At 35.6% G+C, this 13,435-nt stretch overlaps 1 protein-coding gene and 1 non-coding gene across 5 annotated transcripts in view; one reads left to right on the forward strand and one right to left on the reverse strand.

Annotated features, from left to right (window-relative positions):
* Positions 1–13,435, forward strand: part of TBC1D15 (TBC1 domain family member 15) — a 75,657-nt gene that overhangs the window by 27,594 nt on the left and 34,628 nt on the right. For all 4 annotated transcript variants that reach the window (XM_045467141.1, XM_045467142.1, XM_045467143.1 and 1 more), the window contains exons 4-5: positions 4,717–4,855; positions 9,682–9,892. In XM_045467141.1, coding sequence (XP_045323097.1) covers positions 4,717–4,855; positions 9,682–9,892 — 350 coding nt within the window. The remainder of the gene's footprint in view (positions 1–4,716; positions 4,856–9,681; positions 9,893–13,435) is intronic.
* LOC123592306 lies at positions 8,820–8,923 on the reverse strand. The gene has a single exon (XR_006709698.1). It is a non-coding gene; the product is annotated as a U6 spliceosomal RNA (small nuclear RNA).

The raw sequence follows: 13,435 nt of genomic DNA on the forward strand, positions 1-13,435 counted from the left end.
CACCAATATCTAATTTTAGAACATTTTTATCACTACTAAAAAAGAAACTACCTTTTAGTAGTACACCCCTCATTCCCACTTAACTCCAGCCTCTTGCAACCACTCATCTACTTTTCATCTCTGAGAATTTGCCTGTTGTGGACATTTCATCTAAATGGAATCATACAGTATGTGGCCTTTTGTGACTTGCTTCTTTGACTTGGTATAATGTTTTTAAGGTTTATCCATGTTATAGCACTTCTCAGTCCATCCATCCTTCTTCTTTCCCTCTTTCTTGCCTGCCTTCCTGCCTTCCTTCCCTGCCTTCCTGCCTTCCTTCCCTGCCCTCCTGCCTTCCTTCCCTGCCTTCTGCTGAACAACATTGCATTTATGGATATACAGTAATCCCCCCTTACCCATGCGGGATATGTTCTAAGACCCCCAGTGGATGCCTGAATACTATCAATACAGATAGTATTGAACCCTGTACATACTGTGTTTTTCCTATACATACCTATGATAAAGTTTAATTTATAAATTAGGCACAGTAAGAGATTAACACTAATAACTAATAATAAAATATGACAATAATAACAATATATTATAATAAAAGTTATATGAATGTGGTCTTTCTCAAAATCGTGATTGTACTGTACTTACCTGTCTTGTGATAATGTGAAATGATAAAGTGCCTACGTGATGAAGTGAGGTGAATGATGTAGGCATCGTGAAGTAGTGTTAGGCTACTGTTGACCTTCTGACACTATGTCAAAAGGAGGATCATCTGCTTCTGGACCATTGTTGACTGTGTGTAACAGACTGTAGATAACAAATTGTGGAAAAAGAAAACCACAGATACGGGGCGCACTGCACCACATTTTGTTTATTCAGTAGTTGATGGATTTTTTTTTTTTCCTTTTTTAGGTTAATATAAATAATGCTCATGTGAACATTCAAAACAAAATTTCTGTATGGACATATATTTTTCTCTTAAAAACCTAGGAGTAGAGGGTCGCCTGGGTGGCTCAGTCGATTAAGCATCCGATTGTTGATTTCTGCTCAGGTCATGATCTCATGGTTGTGGGATTGAGCCCTGCATTGGGCTCTGCACTGAACGTGGAGCCTGCTTGGTATTCTCTCTTTGCCTCTCCCTCTGCCTGAAATCCACTTGCTCTGTCTCTGTCTCTCTGTCTTAAAATAAATAAATAAATAAACATAGGAGTGTAATTGTTGGGTTATATGATAACTATGCATTTACCACTTGTATCATGCATGTGTTGACTTCTCACTGTGGAAGGTAGAGATTTCTATTTTATCTATTTTATCTATACTATTTTATCTATTTCTATTTTATCTCTAATTCCCTTGAAACTCAGTCTCATTTCTCCACATTTCTTCTCAGAATATTTAAACACAGATTCAGATTTCATCTTTTAGAGACCTTTCTTCCAGAGTCGTCTTATAGGCTCATTCTGACCTGGTTGCCTTTTTGGTTGGCTGTGCAGCAGTTGTCCTGAGGGTTCTTCCCTATGTTTTTATCCCCATTTCTTATATCCTGTGCTGTCTTCTATTTTGGTTTACTCCTTTGTTTTCATGAAGCTCTAGTACTTCTGAGAAAAAGGGTGCATAAGAACAAAAACATTTATTTTTTTTTAGACTTTTCTATCTTTTTTTTTTTTTTTAATGGGTTATTTTTAAGAGAGAGAGAGCGGGAGAGAGGCAGAGAGACAGGGAGACTATCTGAAGCAGTCTTTGTGCTGACAGCAGAGAGCCTGATGCAGGGCTTGACCCCACAAACCGTGAGATCATGACCTGAGCTGAAGTCTGATGCTTAACCAACTGAGCCACCCAGGGGTCTTGCTATCCATATTCTGCCTGGCATAGAATTATAGTTTGAAAAGAAATTACCGTTTTAGGTTTTTTAAGTTTCCTTTATTGTTAAATCTAATAACATTCTAACTTCTGATCCATTGTATGTTTTTTTCATTTTAGAAGCTTTTATGATTGCCTCTTTGTTTCTAGTGTTTTAGATGTCCTCACAGTGAGCCATTGTGGTCCTTGATATCCATTGTTTTGGGCACTTGATGGGCTCTTTTAATATGGAAACTTGTGTCTTAGTTCTTAGGAAATGTTGTTGAATTATTTCAGTGAGGATTTTTTTCTTCCTCTCCATTTTCTATTTTCTTTCTTTCTGGAACTCTGTAGACCTGGACTGGTCCTCTAGTTTTCTAATCCTTTCTTTCCTATTTTTAATTTCTATTTTAATTCTTTTCCTATTTTTAATATTTTATAGGAAGTTTCTTCAGTTTTATCTTTCAGTTCTTGGCTTTCTTGCCTTTTTAATTTCTGCTTTATTTTTAATTTCTAGAGCATCTTGTTCTAAGTGCCCCTTTTCCAGTCCTTTTTAAAAATAGCATCCTGTTCTTTGTGAATATATCTTTCCTTATTCCTAAGGCATTTTGTTTTTATCTCTCTACATAATCTACTTTTAATTGACTTTTTCCCCCTTGTTTCATTGGGACCTTGTCTTTTGTGTAGACACTTGCCTTTGATGTTTGGTAATCTTTGTGGTGTGATGCTTAGATTTAACAGCAGACAAAAAAAAGTGGTTGATTATACTCTGTAGGTATAGGTAGATATAGGTAGGCTTGGTAATTCCTTGGGGAATCTCTGTTAAAGCTAGATCCTTTCTCTTGGGCTAATTAATCATTTGTCTGGAATTCCTGCAGATTCCTGCCTGGGAGGGTAAGCCTGGATTCCAGTGTTCTGAGAACTGAGTGGAGGAAGAGAGCTGGGAATCTCACCAATTCATTGTATAGATGGACTTTTAATAAATTCTCGTTTTCAGTGTGTTATCCCATTATTCAGTGTGGTTGGTTTCTCCTAATCCAGAGATAATCTGTTTTACTTTCTTTAATGAATAAACACCTCTAGCCTTCTGAACTTTTGTTAGTCCTCTTTTCAGTTTGACCTTTATCCTAATTTCCAACAGTACCTGATCTACCAGTTCCAAACCTTTGTGCTGGTGGGATTCTGTAGATGCTTCTTAACTTTCCCCATTATTCATTTCATTCATTTAGTTTTCTTTTCTTTCAGTCTGTTTCTATTTCTTAATTTTTCTTGTGCCTTTATAGTATCTTTCTTTTCTTACAAATTTTCCTTTGTCCCTTTTTAAAAAGAATTACACTAGCAATACATGAATACATTCTTGTAAAAATGTTCGAGTAATAAAAACAGACAATAGAAATTGAAGTCCTGCTTGACTAGAATCCTGTCACTCATCTGTCCCTATTTAGTGTATATCTTTCCAGACTTTTGTCTGTATACATTTCATTATCTGTCTAGTTTTCTTTCTGTTTTGCTAATTGCACATGCTGCATGTAGTTACACTGCATTGTTTTGCAACTTCTTTGTTTTATTTACTATTATTTAATAGTAAATAAATATTAACATGTTAGTTTTTTAAACTATGGCCTAGTATTTCCTTGTCTACCCCCTAGTTTGTTTATTCACTCCTTCACTTATGGATATTAGGATATTTTCAGTTTTTCATTTTTATAAACAATGCTGCAGTAAAAATGCTTGCATATGCCTCTTAGTATGCATGTGTTAGTATTTCTCTAGAGTGGAAGATGTAAAGAGAATTATTTTGGTGACACACATGCATAGTTTGAATCTTAATAAATATGACTCTATTGCCCTTTTGGAGTCAGTACTAATTAGCATGGTCATCAACAGTGTGAGGTACCATGTCTTTACACTGTCTTTCATATTTTTATTTTTTACTTGAATAGAGCAAAAAATTCAAGTTCATCTTAACTTTTCTTTGACTGTTTCTGAAGTTGGACATCTTCCTGTATGTTTGTTGCTTCATATTTCTTCTTTGACTTGCTTATTCCTACCATTTGCATGGTTTTCAGATTTGTTATGTGCCAATTTCTAAATAACTTGGTGTAGGTGTTTTTGTATTCTAGATGTTTTTCTTTGTCTGCCATATATTTTGGAAACATTTTCACCCAGGCTTGCTTATGTTTGCTATCTTTTATTGTATAGAAATTAAATTTTTTGGTTTAAATTATTAGTATTGAATTTTAGACTTTTGGTGTTATTCTCTTTTAAAATGTTAAGTTGTATAGAACCATACATGTAGATATATTATTTGTAGCTTTTAACTAATTTTTATTGAGAAATATGCAACCAATGATGGCTTAAATAAAATAGCCACCATTGGCTATTTTCCTCAAATAACTGCAAATCTAGAGGTTTGGAGTGATTCTCCTCTGTTTTCTTTTATGGTCGTAAGATGGCTGCCATTATTTGAGACATTGTGGCTGCAGTCAAAGCAGGAAAAAGGGGAAAGGGGATGAGGCTTTTATTAGGAAAGCAAAAGTATTTCCAGAGGCCCTGCAGTTGACCTCTGCCTTTATTTCATTGGCAACCCTAACTACAAGGGAGTCTGGAAAGGCTTTTCTTTTTTTTCTTGTTTTTGAGGGGGGATGGAGTGGATGGCAAGTAAAGATAAGCAAGAGAGAAACAAGGATAGGAAATAGTGGTCAGTTTTCCTACCAGTGATGTCTGCCACAACCTATAGTTTTAGTTTATGCAGAAGCTGAGAAAATAATATTAATTGAAATTAAATTCTAGTTTTAGTTCCTAAATATTTTATGTTACGTGTGTGTGTGTGTGTGTGTGTGTGTGTGTGTGTGTGTGTGTGTGTATGTATGTTTTTTTTTTTAGGATTCCAGTTCAGTTGTAGAATGGACACAGCCCCCAAAGGAAAGAGGTTATCGGGGATCGGAACATCTGAACAGTTATGAAGCAGAGTGGGACATGGTCAATACAGTTCCGTTTAAAAAGAAACCACATACCAATGGAGGTATGAATTAAATCTTTTGAAAGCTTAAACTAATTTGCTACAATATAATATAAATAAAAGTGCAAAGAAAATTCTTTAATGTTCCTCTGTCACAAGGATGATTTGGTGCTTTAATATATATAACTCTTAATATTTTAATTATATTCTGTATTCATCTCTCTTTTTGTTTTGATGGTTGTGACTTTATAAAAAAAAGGCTTTAAAAATACTTGTTCTGTTTTGTAGTTACTCATGGAAGAAAATAGAAACACTTTAAAAAATTGCTTTAGATGTCTCTCAAGCACATTTTTCTAGAATAAAAAAATTCATGTTATTTCATCCTAAAGCACCAGGGGGAGATGGAGTATACCGCTAAACTGTACTGTTCTAATTTCAGTGCTTACTGAGATCTTCACAGCTCATTATAGTCTTCTATTTATATATGTTCAGTGACTATTCTCCTTTATATATTACATGTATATATTTAAATTTATGCTGCTATGTGATGATTATCTACATGTAGATAACAAAAAAGACCCAAGCTAACAGCCTGGCAGAACACATATACTACCCCAAATAAGATTTAGGTAGCCCATCTGTGAGGTAGCCAGCCTATTTGTGATCCTTTTAAAAGTAGTAAATACATGTACAGAGTTAAAGTGGTTTTTTCATAGTGATTAGTTTGTGTTTTATAGCTTAATTTTATCTCTTAATGATTTTGGTGTGAATTTAGGATTTATCCACATTTGCCAAATTCAGAAAAGCTGGCCAAAATTGGCTGGAATACATACACTACATTTATATAGCCTTGTTATTAAGTGAAATTGATTTTCATCTGTGGCCTGGGGAATCATTCTCATACACAGTAGTTATCCTTTGTACTATATCATTTCTTAGAAACAGTGGTAATGAAGAAGTTAATAGTAATTTGTAAGCCTTTGGTAAATTATAGTCAGCTCAGTGCTGGTGTTTTGCTTTTTTTTTTTTTTTTTCTTCTTCTTTTTGGTATTCTCTTTCTACTGAAAGGGAAGATTTTTACCAGAACAATACTAAATATTAAGACCATAGGACTTTAGCGTATTTGGCATGTGAAGTGATTTTTAACTGCTTTAGATTAGGTCTTAAGAATTAATTTATGTGAATTGATCTTTTTCTGTTTGTTTTGTTGGTTGTACCTAATAGTATCTAATATTGTTGAATCTTTGAAAATGACAGGCTATGGGAATGAACAAAGGAGTGAGTTTTCATAAATGAAAGAAACATTGCATGTATGTGAAATGCTGACAATAAACATCTTTTTAGGTTAGTAGTTTTCAACTTTGGCTGCACACTGAAATCACCTAGGGAGTTTAGGCTTTTTAGAAAAATACTGATGCCTGTATTTCATCCTGCTGGACCCTAGGCATCTGTTTTTCAGATGTTGTCATGTTGATTTTAATGTGCAGAATTGAGAACCTGTGTGTAGCTATGTAGCTTAGCAAAATACTGCTCATATGGCTTGGCCATGCACTGTGACTTATAAAGTAAGGAGACTTTATTTAGCAATTATTAAAAGTTAAGGAGATATTTTCTTTTTTCCCAGTATTTGAAAACTATTACGATTGTGTATAGCAGTAAGCAATAATATTGAACCTAGTATGACGCAGTATGCATACACATGTACCTGTCTGCCAGGAGTTATGAAGTGCAGTGCATTCTGTCCCATCCCATCCCTTCCTCTTCTAGATTATTTCATCCAATTATATTTCATCAAAACTTCTTTCAAAAGGAGACATTTTCTAAGCTTGATGTTTCAAAATTCAAATTTATGCCATTATGAAACATTTTTATACTTTTGAATCATTTTTCTAGTAAAATCTTATTTTATTATAATTTTCACGTTATATTTTTTACTTCTTTGTGTGACAAGGGAATTTGGAACAAAATATTTAAACATTAAATTTTTTTTAATGTTTATTTTTGAGAGAGAGAGAGACAGAGTGTGAGCTGGGGAGGGGTAGAGAGACAGGGGGACACAGAATCCGAAGCAGGCTCCATCCAGGCTCTGAGCTGTCAGCACGGAACCCAAAGCAGGGCTCGAACTCACAAACCGTGAGATCATGACCTGCACCGAAGTCGGACACTCAACTGACTGAGCCACCCAGGTGTCCCTGGAACAAAACATTTTAAAAATTGACTGTCAGAGACTTAACTTTCTTTATAATTTTTAAGAGTTTCTATTGCTCAGTCTTTGTTTTTGTATATCAGAACAAATGTTTTGAAAATGTATCTTCCCGCAACAACAGACTGCTGTCATGTTCTGTATACCTATCCAAATAAAATGTCGTGTTCTTGGTGTTGATTCCATTCGAGACATACAGGGACTTATTTAACTGTTTTAGTTTTACTCTTCTGCTATTGTGGTCAGTTTTCCCATGTCATTGTGCTGGAGATATGTTTTATATGTATTTGGTTACATTGTTCATCAGAACTAATTAGTTTTATTTACCTTTCTTTAAGAGAAGGAAGGAAACTTTGAGTTAACTCTTGGATTTATTAGTTTTCCTTTGTAACCATTTCTATTTTTGTTTAGCTATTGGTGGTAGAGTAACTTGATGTTTCTTTTATGTTGACTTGGTACTAGGTTATTCATTTGTTCAATGCATCTTAGAGTACCTGCTATGTGCTAGTCACTCTTCTAGATATTGGGAATATAAGTGTGAATAAAATAAAGTTATTGTTCTCATGAATCTTACTATGTTCAAGTAAAATGACTTCTAGAATTGAGTTGTAATGGTTTTTTCACTGTTTATTAGAGCTTCAAGTGAGGAAATGTGTGAGGCATTTTCTATACATGAATATTTCGTATTTCATATGTGATGTATTTTTTCCATTAATGTGGGAAAATCTGTGTAAAATTTTTACTTTTGAATATGTACAAACTCCTGATAATTCATATAGCTTGCATGTATTAACATATATGATTTTCTGGCATTAATTTAGATTAATTCTTTTTGTGTAATTTAAGAATTTAATTAAAAAAAATTGTCTATCTAGTTTTTCATTGCTTTGAAAATATTTTTGGTCTTTGCAAATACCTAGTAGTATGTATCCTTTCTAGGTAGTCCAGACACATTCACATGTAAATGATTTAGGATGACATTGGAAATTAGAATTGTTCTCACTTTGATATTAGCTTGTAGTGATGTTACGAGCTCTGTGGTGTAAATTCCAGTGAAATAGGATGTACAGTAGTCAGATGGGCACATGGTACTTAATCCAGTACCAGCCTTGGATATGTGTTCACTATCTAAACTGGTATGGAACCTAGGCAGGTCACTGCATAGTTAAGTTACTCAGCCTTTCTGGACTTCCTTTCAAATGATACTTGTTTAAGTGTCCATGAAAAAGTGATGGGGCCTGTAATCCTTGTAGGTAGAGGTTCTGTGAGCGGTAGATTTCTTTGTGTCAATTTAGGAGATCTTGTTGGAGGTGATGGAGCTATGGTGTTCTGACTATATGGGAAGGTGACATATGTGCAGGTCAACACTGATCTACCCTTTGATCAAGTTCTATAAGCACATATCTTCTATGTAGTTTTATGTTTGTGCAGTTGGTAGTGTGGGATCGAGTTAATTAAGACCTTGAATAACAGGACAGTGCAGCACTTCTTAGGAAATAACATTCGAGAAATGGTTTCTTAAAATTTCAGAGACATGACATGCTTATGTTGGAGTTAAAACAGGTCAAAATGGCATTTTTGGATAAGAATTATAACTAATAGTAGGAAACATTTTACCCTTTTGTTCTTTAAATTTTTATTTAGGTATTTATTAAGCTGCTTGTTATTATACTGTTCACAAACCTAGGATTTTAAGCTTCTGTAAATAGCCCACAAACTCAGAAATGCTTTATTTTACGTTACTGTAGTTTGGGTTGAACTGAGGTCTTAATTTAGTAGATGGTTGATGTAGTAAGATGACTGAATATGTTCATTCTCTCTTTTGTAAATGTCAGATGCTTCACGAGTTTGCGTGTCACCCTTGCATAGGGGCCGTGCTAATCTCCGTGCTGTTCTAGTTTTAGTGTATGTGCTGCTGAAGCGGGCACTGTATTCATTATCTTTGAAGCACTCACAGCTTACTTATATTTTCGTCCTCAATTCTCCACTGCTCTTTGGGGTTTTGCAAATAAAATGTCTGTCTGTATATTTCTCCAATGTTATTTTTTTGTACCAGTGTACTTACCTTTACCTTCACTCAATATTGTCTAGTAAAAGTAATTGCAAAAGAAAGTGAGGAAGTAAAGATTTTTTTGTTTTGTTTTTAATGACTCCAAGAGCATCATGCCATTTGTATTTGGGGGGAGGGGGCAGTGGAAAAGATGAACATTTATTGAGTGTTTGCTATATAATTGGCACCACACTAGTTAGTCGACAAGTATTATCTCTTTTAATTCTTAGAATAACATTGGGAGGTAAGTATAATTATCTCCATTTTACAGATGAAAACTAAGGCTCAGAGAGAATCAGTTATTTGCCCCAGATCATTCAGTTAGTAAGTTGGTAAAGCTGCGGTTTGAATCCAGCCTACCTGCTTCCAAAGCCATAGTCATTTTTGGGCAAAGCTTATATTTTAAATAGGGATAACATTTTTTTCACTCTGTATGCAAGTAAGATAATTATTTAAGAAACTATTCTTTTAAGAAAATGTATGTTGCCATTTCTAATACAGGTAGAAGCCTGTAATATGAATGCTATAGTCATTCCCTAGGTTCAGCAGGTATCTGTTAGGCAGTCATGAAGAGCGCTGTCAGTACCTTTTAAAAAGGTGAACAAAAATATTTTGCCCCACTTTCTTGTTTTTAAGATGCTCCAAGTCATAGAAATGGGAAAAGCAAATGGTCATTCCTGTTCAGTTTGACAGACCTGAAATCAATCAAGCAAAACAAAGAGGGTATGGGCTGGTCGTATTTGGTATTCTGTCTAAAGGATGACGTCGTTCTCCCTGCTCTGCACTTTCATCAAGGAGATAGCAAACTACTGATTGACTCTCTTGAAAAATATGTGGTATTGTGTGAGTAAGTATCAAATTATTTTCTACTTATTGAAACTGGATTGTTATATTGGTCCCAAGGCAAACAATTTTTACTTGTCATTGGGCATCAGGGACCTGTGTGTAGATGAGGGCTCAAGCAGCTTTGTTCTTTCTGGGATATTGACTGCTTTGGATGAATGATTGAATAAAATCTTGCCATTTTAGTACTTTGGATCTGCAATGTATCACCTTATTACTGTTCTAAAGAAGAGTGGTCCAGTATTTTTTATACACATTTAAACGATGCATCAGTAATTTATGGATTACATATTTATTTAATTTATATTTTATTACATATTATCTGTTTAAGATAGAATTTTATTTGTAATGTTGCAAATTAGATCTGGCAAACCTATGGCCTTTATAAAATTATTATAAGTGTGGAAGACAGGGCTTTCTCACTTTCCAAAAATCTTTTTGTCTTCTATTTATTCACCCATGTGCAATTTGTACACACATACTCTTTCTTGCCTTCACTCCTAACAAATATATTTTGGTTATCTATTAAATTTCTGAGGGCTGTGCTAATTGCTTGATAGATAGTAGTGAACACAATAGGCTTTTCCTAGATACCTGAGAGCATATGGTCTTGTGAAGGATGCCAACCAGTAAATGGCAATACATTGCAAGAACTAAGATACAGTACAAGGTACTTTGGGGCTCCCAGGAAGGGAGGAAGGGTCCCTCATTCAGCCTAGTTGGGTAGGGGTCAGGGAAGGCTTTCTGGAGGAAGTAAGTAGTATGTGTTGAGACCTGACGAGTGAATGTTAGCAGGAAGAGGAGATAATTGGAGGAGAGAGGTTTTAGATGGAAGGAAATGTATAAAATATGATGTAAGTAGGGAACAGAGTAGTTGGTATCACAGGGCAACATAGTAGGGGAACAGAAGGTACCAAATGTAAAGATCAGGCCAGAGAGCTGAGTAAAGGCTAGAGCATGAAGGACCTACTAAAATCATTTTAGCCAGTTGTTCCAGTCATCTAGATGAGATTATAGTGGCATGAATGAGGAGAGTGACAGGAAAGATAGAAGTATTGGAGAAAAATATTTAGAGTTTGATTTTGTGATTGAGTGGGTATGTGGAGGTAAGAAGAAGGGAGAAGTTGAGCTTTTTAGTTTGGGGAACTGTAGGGATGATTGTTAACCTTGTTATAATGTTGTCACTTTATAATAGAGTAACATAATGCCTAATTTTAGATTATCTAAATCCAGGAGTGATCCAGAAGTTGGGAGATTTTGGTTGTGTTTTCTTTCTTTCTTTCTTTCTTTCTTTCTTTCTTTCTTTCTTTCTTTCTTTCTTTCTTTCTTTCTTTCTTTTTTCCTTCCTTCCTTCCTTCCTTCCTTCCTTCCTTCCTTCCTTCCTTCTTTCCTTTCTTTCCTTTCTTTCCTTTCTTTCTTATATATTGTCGAGTTGGCTCACATACAGTGTGTTCAGTGTGCTTTTGGTTTTGGGGATAGATTCCCGTGGTTCATCGCTTACATATAACACCCAGTGCTCATCCCAACAAGTGCCCTGCTCAGTGCTCTCAGTTTGTAACTATTTTTTTCCCTTCCCTTCCCCCATGGTCGTTGGTGAGGTTTGTCAAGTTCCACATGAGTGAAAACATATGATACCTGTCTTTGACTGACTTATTTCACTTGGCATAATACCCTCAGTTCCATCCACGTTGCTGCAGATGGCAGGATTTCATTCTTTCTCATTGTTTGGCTGTGTTTTGTGATACGAAATTCTTCCCCCTACCATGTTGACCCATCTCTGACTGGCACTAAGCATATTGATCAGACTAATATCCATAAGAAAGTCCAGCCTGGTTGGCAATATGTGGGTCTTAGATCTTGAAGAAAGAAGCTATGAATAGGTTACTACCCAGGGACTTATTAATAAGTAGATTTCAGGAGGGCAAAGGTTTGGCTGTTGAATAACAGGTGTTAGGGGGTTTTAGTACCATAGCAGGCTCTGTATCAATCAGTGTTGTGATGTAACTGTCAGTACGAAGTTGATTCAATCTGAGACCATTGATTAAAGCATAGTATTAGGATGAAGTGGTAGTTCCTTTCTGCTCTTTACTGGTCTTTGGAGAACTAGGATTGTTTTTAAGCATTTTATCTGTCTGTCTGTCTGTCTCTCTCTTTTTCTACTTAGAGGGTGTGTGCACATACTTGCAAATGCAGAGGAAGGGCAGTGGGAGAGAGAGAGAGAGAGAGAGAGAGAGAGAGAGAGAGAGAGAGAGAGAGAATTCCAAGTAGGCACCGTGTGTGGTGCAGAGCCTGATGAGGGGCTTGATTCCACAACCCTGGGATCATGACCTGAGTCAAAACCAAGAGTCAGATGCTTAACTGAGCCACCCAGGCACCCCTAAATATTGCATTTTAAATGTGTTAGACTATCTATACTATATGGAAAAGATGACTAATGCAATGAGAAGGATCAAAGTGGTATCGTGGAAAACATTAGAAGGATGTAGGGATTTAACTTGAACAAAAGGAGTTTGGGTGCAACATTAAATAAAATCGAACCTCTTAAAATGGTCAGTGAGATCCTGCCATGCCTTATTAACTTTATCTGTTTCTGTTTTTAAAATTTTTGATAGAATGTGTGAGCAGGAGAGAGAGAGAATCTTAGGCTTCATGCTCAGTGCACATGATCCCACAACCCTGAGATCATGACCCAAGCCGAAATCAAGAGCTGGATGCTCTATTGACTGAGCTACCCAGGCTCTGTTTACCTCTTAAGCCTCATCTTATGCCATTCTTTTTTATATTGTAACCATATGATTTTCTTTCAGTTGCTGAAATGCCCAGACTGTGGGCATACAGTGTTAGAGTCCTATATGTATATTCTCTCTTTTGCTTGAAATATTCTTCTCCCTTTCTGATCCCTAAGGTCTCAGTGTAATGTTACTTCCTCACAGCAGCTTTTCTGGATGTCTCCTCTCCCGTGTAATGTAGGTTCCCACCCCCATTCTTTTTCATTGTCTCATTCCCTTGTTTGCTTCCTTCATAGCTCTTAATTGAATAATTTTATCTGTTTACTTTTTTAAATGTTCTACTCTAGAATGTATGCCTACAAAGGCAGGGATTGCATCTGTTTTGTTTACATTTTCTCCTCTAGGTTCCTAGCCACAGTGCTGGCACATAATACTTGCACAGTAAATCTCAGTTGAATGAATAAATGACACAGTACTTACCAATTCTACAAATAATTTTGAAAGGGTTGTTATAAGAAGTATATTGTAGATTTGTTTTGTATGGGTCCAAAGAGCAATTAGAAGGTAACAGGTTGTAGCTCAGGGGTTAGACAGTTTTCTATCCTGGATAGGTTCAAAAAGAGACTGAACAATCACTTAAGTGCTTATAAGAGTATGGGTACTTGAATGTGTGTTGTACCACATTCAAGTGCTATTTTGATGAGAGTTGTAAATGAAACTTCTTTACTAATACAGAAAAGGAAACAGGAGTAAATACAGGAATCAGACATGATGGTAAAAATATCATTATTGGTGAGGCTTAGATAAGCATCATAATA

This window comes from Leopardus geoffroyi, chromosome B4 (assembly GCF_018350155.1).
Source record: "Leopardus geoffroyi isolate Oge1 chromosome B4, O.geoffroyi_Oge1_pat1.0, whole genome shotgun sequence".
Classification (NCBI taxonomy): Eukaryota; Metazoa; Chordata; class Mammalia; order Carnivora; family Felidae; genus Leopardus; species Leopardus geoffroyi.